This window comes from Xiphophorus couchianus, chromosome 9 (assembly GCF_001444195.1).
Source record: "Xiphophorus couchianus chromosome 9, X_couchianus-1.0, whole genome shotgun sequence".
Taxonomy (NCBI): domain Eukaryota; kingdom Metazoa; phylum Chordata; class Actinopteri; order Cyprinodontiformes; family Poeciliidae; genus Xiphophorus; species Xiphophorus couchianus.
Window position 1 is genome coordinate 31,753,840 of NC_040236.1, and position 9,956 is coordinate 31,763,795.

General features: G+C 34.3%; 1 protein-coding gene across 1 annotated transcript; it reads left to right on the forward strand.

Annotated features, from left to right (window-relative positions):
* Positions 1–3,298: 3,298 nt before the first annotated feature.
* tm4sf4 (transmembrane 4 L six family member 4) lies at positions 3,299–9,264 on the forward strand. The gene is made up of 5 exons (XM_028027894.1): positions 3,299–3,659; positions 4,784–4,873; positions 6,677–6,831; positions 7,751–7,937; positions 8,438–9,264. Exons 1-5 carry the CDS (start codon positions 3,489–3,491, stop codon positions 8,453–8,455), a joined length of 621 nt encoding a protein of 206 aa, XP_027883695.1. The 5' UTR covers positions 3,299–3,488; the 3' UTR covers positions 8,456–9,264.
* The last annotated feature ends 692 nt before the right edge of the window (positions 9,265–9,956 follow it).

Consider the following 9,956-nt stretch of genomic DNA (forward strand, 5'->3'; position numbering starts at 1 on the left):
TGAGTATAATTTTTGTGTCCTCTGTCTGCTTCTGATTAAATCAGAAATGCTGAAGATTATTTCCAAAAGGTACTTTTAATTTGCCAAACGAGCCTCATTAACACAAATTCAATTGACATTGTCAAATTTGATTGTAAAACAAGAAAGAAATCAACAAAAAGTGCATAAAAGGCTGAGTTTGCGAAATTATCTGAAAATCCAATATGGCTGCCTTTAATATTAGTTACAGCTGCAATAAAAACAGTTGATCTCTCTTTCTAATAAAACACAGCATATTATACAACTTCCTTTAATAAACATGTAGCTACAGTGTTTCAAAGACATTAGCTTGTGTTGCTTCTATTAGCCCACTCAAACCCACAGGTTTTCTATATTTGGAATTGGAACAGAGATGAACTGAACTTGACGTCATATCCAGATCCATGTTCTAATATAAGATGTAAAAAGAATCGACAGCACTGGCACATGAATCACTGTCCAACGCTTCAGTTTTCAACATTTTGTCCGTCTTACACAGCAGTAAAATCCAGCTAAGCTAAAGTGCTGGAGGTTCTGCGGTTGCTAGGTAACGGGGTTGGGCTTCTATGGTTGCTAGGTAACGGGGCTGGGTTTCCTGGGGTCAGTAGGTGAGGTGCAGTGCCTGCTGATTTGTGATGCTGAATAAAAACCTTCTTATTCAGAAGGTTTTTGAATAAGATCATTTTCCAGACACCACTTTTTTTTTTTTTTTTATAAAACTTATAGTTGTTTTCTTTTTTAAGCGTTTGGGCTACTTTTAGAAGCATAAAAACACAAAATGTGAATTTTATACAACAGTATCCCTTTAAATAACTGAATCTTTATGGTATTTGGTGCAAACTAAATACAAATTGCAGTTATTCTAATTTACCTTCCTTTAATAATAAATACCAGAATTTCTTCTTCTACTACTAAAGGCAGCCAAAGTATCGACTCTGGATACAGACTACAGTTTGAGAACAATGCTTAGAAATAATTAACAAATTATTTTATAGCTTCTAAGCTCCTTTTTTCTTCGCTTTTCGCAACAGTCAATAGGTAATGGATTAGTCTATAAAACTGTCAGTTATTTTCAGAAAAGGTTATTTCTGTGTTTTTATTTAGATTTTAAACACCTATATGTGCTTTTTTTTGGTTCAAAATGTGATATATTTTCAGTGAGAACCAAGTTTAAGATGTATAATCTTTTTAAAACAGAGTAAAAAGTAGATAGATAAAAACTTAACCCAGCCCCTTTTGTTAAGGATGGGTAAATGTCAGCAGTTGCTCCTAAACTAGAACTAGTTTATAATTTAACTTAAAACAAAACTTTTTTCCAAATTTATGGCGGTGAAACTAGTATTTTCTCATAAATATTAATCAATCAAGTTTATTTTTATAGCACATTTCAGCAACACATCAGTCATAGTGTTTTACCTAATAAAATACAAAAATAGAAAATAATAAAACAGCATATAATTACTAACAGAGAAATCAGAACAAACATCAAGTACCATAATCAAAATCATCAATACATAAAAATGTTGGTCAATGGTCAATTAAAGAACTTATTCCAAAGTATTATTTATTTAGAACAAGCATGTAAATCTTGCTGAAAAGTTATTTTTTAAGTTAGGTTTGCCTTATTTTCAGTGTAATAAGATATTTCCACTAGAAAATAGACCAAAAATACTTGGTAAGATTTGGTTTTTTGTGCAGTGTTGGAGAACCACACTGTAAAACCACTAACATATAAAAGTCAAACTCGTTACTATATATCAAATAATAATATTCCTTAATGCTGATAAATTGCTTACTTTTTTTTTTTTTCTCCGAAGAGTTTTTGCGGCGCTAATGGCTCGTATTTTTTTACACAGTAGGCAGACAGGAAGGAGGGTGAGGAAGACATGCTGCAAAGATCGTCGGGACCGGGAATCAAACACGCGACGTCAAACACGCGACGTCCGGGTCGAGGACTAAGGCCTCCAAACGTGGGGCGTGCTAACCCCCTGCGCCACCACAGCACGCCCCTAAATTGCTCACTTTAACATGAGGAGATAATCAACAAAACTGCTATGATTCATGTCGACAGGCCTACTGGTTAAACCCGCTTTCCATCGATTACAAGGCAGGGCTCCGATTAAATAATCTTACTTTCCTTCAAACCGTACTTTTATAGATTCATCACATTTTCGTTGGACATTCCTTATTGATCACGAGTCTTTCTTATGAGTCACTATCAACCGACTATCTGTCACTTCCTCCTCTGTCTCCGTGTAATCCAAACACCGGGTAAAACATTAACCACTCTGACCACTGCTGTGTCCGGGTGGACACACAGGTATGTATTCCTACATTAATAGCCCTCTGTGCGTTTTGAATGGATCCACCAGGTCTGTGCACTGCAAAAACACACAATTTTACCAAGTATTTGGTCTAGTTTACTGCAAATATCTCAGTTCACTAGAAATAAGACAAAACTAACTTACAAGTAACTTTTCAGGAAGACAGGAGCTGGTTTAAAGTCAGTAATTCCTTAGTATTGCTGAAAAAGTACTACTTCTACTTGCAGATTATTTCACTGAGAACACACTTTTATAAGTGAAATAATCTGCAAGGGTAACTACTAGTTTTTCATCAATATAAAGGAATTATTGACTTAAAACAAGATTGTATTTCTTGCTAATAAGTTACTTGTAAGTTAGTTTAGTCTTTTTTCAAGTGTACTAAGATGTTGCACTAAAAACTAGACCAAAAACAGTTGGCAAGATTTTTCGTTTTTGCAGTGTAGAAATATATGAAACACAATGACGACCTTATACACTGCAAAAACACAAAATCTTACAAAATATTTTGGACTATTTTCTATAGAGCAAATATCTTAGTACTTGAAATAAGAAAAGTAATTTATAAGTGAGTTATCAGCAAGAAACAGGAGCTTGTTTTAAGTAAAACTCAATAGTTATAACATAATTTCCTCACATTATAAGTGAAATTATCTGCCAATCGAACTATTAATTTAAAAAAAAAGTATTAAGGAATTGTTGCCGTAAAATAAGTTCCTATATGTTGCTGATAACTCACTTATAAATTAGTTTTGTCTTATTTTAAGTGTAATTAGATATTTGCAGTAGAAACCAGACCAAAATCATTTGTAAAGTTTTGTTTTTGCAGTGTGTGTTTGGACTTTGTATGGGTGTGTGTGTGTGTGTGTGTGTGAGAGAGAGAGATCTGTTTGATGTAAATGTGAAGCAATGAGATCATGTCTGAAGAGAGGAGGGGCGACTATAAAGGACCACATGAAGCATCGGCAGTCATCAGTAGGAAGGCAGGTGAAGCGGCAGCATCATTCTGTGAGTCCAGATATTTCTAAACTAGAGCTGCAAGACGTTAGGAGTCGTCTTTCTGAAGCGGGCACAGCCTGGACTGTATCTAAATCTCAGAATATTTCAGACGAGTCGAGGCCCGGCGTGTGAAGCTTCGTTGTCAGAATGTGTTCGGGTGGCTTCGCTAAATGTCTGGGCATCAGCCTGATGCCTCTCGCCATCGTGTGTGTGCTCTGCAACATCCTGCTCTTCTTCCCCGGCGGGAAGGTTGTGGATAAGGACAACATCACAGACGAGGTCTGGTACTTTGGAGGCCTATTGGGATCTGGTGTGCTGGTACGTTTCAGGAAAGTCCTACGTTTCATGATGGTTATGCTGTCTAGAGTTGATAATGTGATGGTAAATGTGTTTATGTTTTTATAAATAAATTCAGAATTTTTGAAAAGCAAAAATTTGTTTTTAAAGTACATGGAAGCATTTTTTCCATATCAGGTAGGAGTCGTACGGAAGCAGAGTGGGCGTTTTCCTCGTATACTTTTTCCCTTGGTTTTCTCCAGATAACTTAATTCTGCATTTTCTGCATAAACTTTTTACCAACGATTTTCTCTAGCTAAAGAGTTAATCTTGAGAAAACAAATATTTTTTTCTTGAAGTTAAGTCAAGAGAAACAAACTTTGAGATAATAGTTTTTCTTGAAAAACTCAATGTTTTTCTTCAGACATGTTAATTTCCCAATAATCGTTTTAGAGATGAAGAGTTAATCTCAAGAAAGCAGATATTGTTTTCTTGAAAACAAAACGTTGTTTCCAAAGCTTGTTTGAAAACAAACTTTGACAAAACAATGAGCTTTCTTGACAAATTTTAGAAAACTTGATTGTTTTCTCTATTGAACTAGTTAATTTTCCATTTTCCGCATATTTATCCCCAATGATTTTCTCCAGATAAAGACTTAATTCCACAATAATTTCTTTACAGATAAAAAGAAAAAATCCTTGAGAAAACTTTTTTCTCAAAATTTCTCAATGGTTTTCTTGAAGATAAGTGAAACTCAATAAAATAAACTGAGAAAATATCGAGTTTTCTCTACAAACTTCGAGAAAACTTAATGGATTTTTCCGAGATAACGAGCTAATCTCGAGAAAACCATTGGGGAAAAGTGTATGCAGAAAACATCCGTTCTTGGCTTCCGTAGAAGCTGAAATGTATAATTAAATAATTAAGAGTTTATGAGAAAAAAAATTGTATCTAAAGTATGTGAAACCTTGCTTGATGCTTTTTTTTGCTTATCAGGTAGAAGTTGAAATGTACATCAAAAGATTGATGCTCAATAATCTTCTGCATGCTTGGTGACGGAAAATGGACACAAAAAGGAAATGAATGATTCCTCATTTAGATATTTTGTTTTGTGTGTGTGTGTGTGTGTGTGTGTGTGTGTGTGTGTGTGCGCATTTGGATGGTAGATGATCTTCCCAGCTCTCGTCTTCCTGGGTTTGAAGAACAATGACTGCTGCGGTTGCTGTGGAAACGAAAGCTGTGGGCGGAGATTTGCGGTAAAGAATTGTTTTGTTGTTCAACATCGTGATTTTATTTAGTTTATTTTACAAAAATCACTTTTAAAATTGGGACCAAGTTTATTTTAGTCACAGTAGCTCTTCATTTGGGTTTGATTTAGCCATTTTCATATTTAAAATGAAAACAATCAGGAAACATTGATCGATTTTCCAACTCGAAAGGAGCTGATATGCAACTGAAGGATAACAGAAGTGAAAATTAAAAAGTTTTTTCTCACTTATGTACTGTATGGAAATTCAGACCTTATTTGTTTCCTTTTGAGATTGCAAAATGAAAAAACTGACTAAAAGTCCAAATGCTCACATTTGATAACATATTTAAATATAATTTTAAAGTAAAATAATTGATATAAACTTTCTTAAATATGGATCTTAGGTTTCTGAATGCTTCAAAATGGCTGCTGTGGTAAACCCTGTACCTTGCCCTGGGATGCGGAGCCCCAAACGGTGTGGCAACATCAGACGCTTTAAAGCAAATATGATAAAGGGAACCAAAGAGCCGGAGCAAATAATTTCCCATAACCCAACTAGGTTTATTGAACTTTAATTTGAAACAAACATGATTTTTATTTGATTTATCAAATGTATTAATTGTGAAACACAAATGAAAAAGGTGGATTTAAAAATTTAATTAATATTAGTGGTAATTAAATTGTATCCCCAGTTCAATTTCTTAGTTTCCCCCCATCTTTTGTTTCTTTTACCTGTTTTATGACTTAAATAAATAAAAAACAATTTAAAAAATTGACCCATAATGTACTTTTTGTGAAGCAGGGATTATTATAAGAAAGGTCATGTAAGACTTTAGTGTTTTGCCAAACAACTTTTCATAGTTGTTGACACAATGAAAAATTGTTACCAGTTATTTTGTTCATTTAGTAAAAATGTTGGAGTGATAGACGGCCTCCATGTTTTACTGCTTGTTATCAGTTTAACTGTAAATCCAAATCAGGCTGAGGCTGTAAGGGAAAACAAACACAGTGGCACTGTGTACACACACCCTTCATGATTTACATGGCCATAAATGTAAAAACACACAGAGAAATGCATAAAACTAAGCACACGTATTAATGAGGGTTTGGACGGTTTAAATGCGTCTCTCACAGTGTTACTATTGTTCCGCCAAAGATGAACACACACACACACACAGATCGATCAGGAATGTGAAAATCAAACAAAACTTTGTTTGATTTTTGTTGTTCTGCAAAAACACCAAATCTTACCAAGTAATTTTGGTCTATTTTCTAGAGCAAATGTCTTGAAATAAGACAAAACTAACTTACAAGTAACTTTTCAGCAAGAAATAGAGGCTTATTTTAAGTCAACAAGTCCTTAATGTTGATGGAAAAAGTACTAGTTCCATCGGCAGATAAATTAACTCATAATTTGGGGAAAAAAATTGTTATGAGTGAAATAAACTGCCAGTGGAATTAGAACTGGGTTGCTAGGTGACGGGTTGGCTTGGCTGCAGTTGCTAGGTAACGGCACAGCAGTAGATGCGAAATAAGTAAAATAATCTGCTGATGGAATTAGTACTTTTTCATTAACATTAAGGAATTATTTACTTAAAACAAGCTCTTTTATCTTGCTAAAAAAAATTGTAAGTTAGTTTGTCTTATTTCAAATGTAATGAAGTATTTGCACTGTAAACTACACCAAAAATACTTGGTAAGATTTGGTGTTTTTGCACTGATTCCATTTAAATCATATATTTTATTTGTATTTCTGATCAAGAGGACGCTGAATTCATTGTACCATTTTCTCTCTGTTATGTCCACATAGATGCTGAGCTCCATACTGTTTGCAGCTGTTGGTGCGCTTGGTGCAGGTTACTCAGTTGTAGTGTCATGTGTAGCTATCAACAAGGGGCCGCTCTGTTTTGTAGTTGACCCTGTGGACGTCAACCAAACAGAATGGAAATACCCTTTCGACAATGGGTGAGATGCTGTGCAAAATCACAAATTCATGAAACACATTTCTTAGTACAGACCCCAATAGCTGTGTTTGTTTATATTAAACATAAAATTGTGTAAGTTGAAAAGAAGAAAATAAATTTGCTTAATGGCAACATGTCAATTTTGAAAAAACTCATGTTTTTTGCTAAAACAATTTGGTGCCAGATGAGATTTTTCGGCTGCATAAAAATTTGCATATTTTACAAAACTGCAATGAAAACACTTTTTTCACATTAGGAGTCACATGGTCAGCGACCGCATGCTGACCATGTGGAAATGACGTATAATTTGACAGGAAGTAGTTGGATGATGATGGCACGGCATGATTTTTAATGACTTACTGTGTGAACAAACTTATTCACAAGTGATTTTTAATTGTGCTTATTTCATTTACATACGGCAATTGCAAGACTGTTTGTTTTTTACATTAGCAAAATATTTTAAAAGTTCTGAGCACATTTGTAATGAAAACGCAGCTAATAAAACTCGCACAAAAACAATGTAAACTATTTTTGGTACACAACAGATGCATTTCTGTTACACATGTGCGCAAAACTCTGTCCATATTACACAGTTGTTTACATTAGCAAAATATCGACCACAGCTGTTGTGTACCAAAAATAGTTTACATTGTTTTTGTGTCAGTTTTATTAGCTGCTTTTTTGTTACAAATATGCTCAAAACTTTGTCAATATTTTGCTAATTTAAAAAAGAAATGAAAAAAACCCACACGATTTCGCAATTCAATCAACATTTAATCAACAATGGAAGCGACAATACCCAAATATATACAGAGTTTTGAGCACATTTGTAAAGTAAACCCAGAAATAGTCAGAAATGTATATTCTACTCATCAAAAACAAGCTGAAATAAATAATCCGACTCTATATTTAATCTTCAGAGACTACCTGAGGAACCACACTCTCTGGAGTGAGTGCAAAGAGCCAACAAATGTGGTTTCCTGGCACCTGGGCCTGTTCTGCGTGCTGCTGGTGATGGGTTTAATCCAGATCGCTCTGTGCGCCGTGCAGGTGATAAACGGCCTGCTGGGGGCGCTGTGCGGAGACTGCTGCGGCTGCTGCGGAGGGGTCAGTGTCCAGGAAGCTGAATTCACTTCCAACACTGCAAAAAAAAAAAAAAAACATTACCAAGGATTTTTGGTCTAGTTTCTAGAGCAAATATCTACAGTAGAAATAAGCATTATTTAAATAACATAAACTATTTCCATTAGCAGATTATTTCACTTATAAATGAAATAATCTGCTAATGGAACAAATATGTTTCACCAATATTAAGGAATTATTGACTTAAAACCAGCTCTCTAAACTTTCAGCAACTATCTTGCTGAAAGATAACTTGTAAGTTACTTTTGTCTTTTTTCAACTGTACTACGATATTTTCATTAGAAACTAGATGAAAAATACTTGGTAAAGTTTAGGTTTTTTGCAGTGAACAAGTCTGCAGAGATTTCTAACTTATTATTCTGTATTTTTATCTGTTGTCGTAACCTGAAAATCTCCAACTGAGTCTGTTTGGTCGAGTTATGTGAACTGAAAACATGTGACTGATAATAATGTTTGTCTTTCAGAGCGATGGAGCCGTATAAGCGCCTCCTGTGGATGAAGACAGATGGCTGCCCTATATTTATTCTCCTTCCTGAGGATGACTTTTACGCATCATCTAACTGCTGAAGAGCTTATTGATTACAGTGTGTCGTCTGAAAACACTGCAAAAATGACAGAGCTCTTTTTACGTTCTTAGTTTACTTTCTTCTTGCAGACTCTTATGACTATGTGTTATTACTATTATTGATAATATAAAGGTGAATCTGCTGTATATTGTTATTTTCTGATTTTCTATCTGCTATATGTATTTATTTCGTTTCATGGCTTTGTTGTTTGTTTGTTTTTCTCCCCAGTTGCTCCTAGACATTAATACTTTATGACGTAACATGACTGCACCCTTGTGGGCTTCATTCGCAAAAGATTTTATTGTACTTTACATAGTAATTATTGCAGTTTTTCTCAGTCACTTTGGTGCATTTCTCTCTTTACAAAAACATAAGAACATTCTCAGAACAATTTGTGCAAACCGTAAAACACCATGGATTAACTGCAAATGTCAGTTTATTTCTCAGAATCCTTAGTTTATAACTCAAAAATTAAATATCTGCATCAACAAACATGTTTGGATAAAATTCACATCTGCTCTTCTACTGTAATTTTTGACAGATCATGTTATTGTGAAAAGACAGTCCTGCATATTAAGATTTACATGACAAATTTACGCTTAAATGTTGTGGAGTTTCAGAATATTTAATAGAAAGCTACATAAATACTTTTGATCAGCATGATGACAAATCATGTTATCAGAATTTCAAATCTGTTCTGAGAAATGAAACAAAACGGAGAAAAATGTAAAAAAATAAATAAAACAAATAAAAATAAAATTAAAAAATGGTTTTGTCTGAATATGCTGTAGTAACAGAAATTTCATGCATTTACTTTATTCTCTTATTACAAATTTGGGATATTATTGGATTTCTCTTTTACATACAAGTTAATGCTGCATTCCAGTTACACTTTAAACTGGGAAATTCCGAAAATCAAGTGGAACGCCCTCTGAAGTCAGATTTTCCAATGGGAAACTGGGCACCACTCTCCCAGCTAGGATTTTTAAGGCGAACTTCCCGTTTCAATATGGCTGCTCCTCACATCTACTGTAATATGATGCGGTGGAAACGTGTTTATTTTACAAGACTCAAGATGTAAAAGTGCATCTAAATAATGCACAATTCTACATGTAACGCCTTCAACTCTAAACTGAAAAGTCGTGGTGTTTGCTGATGGAAAATAAAGCTTAAAACTATGTTTGTTATTGGTAAATATATCAATGGGTGCCGCCATGTTTTAATTCCGACTTTGTAACTAAAACGTGACCTTGGGTGTGACATCAAATCCAGGTACCTGAAGGAAAGCATACTTCTGAAATCAACATTTGTAAAATGGGTTAATAAAATGTATCTTTCTTCAGTTCATCCAGTAAAACACCCAGCAGTTATATCTTACAAAGAAATGAGTGTGAATATACTGTATATCTCAACTGGA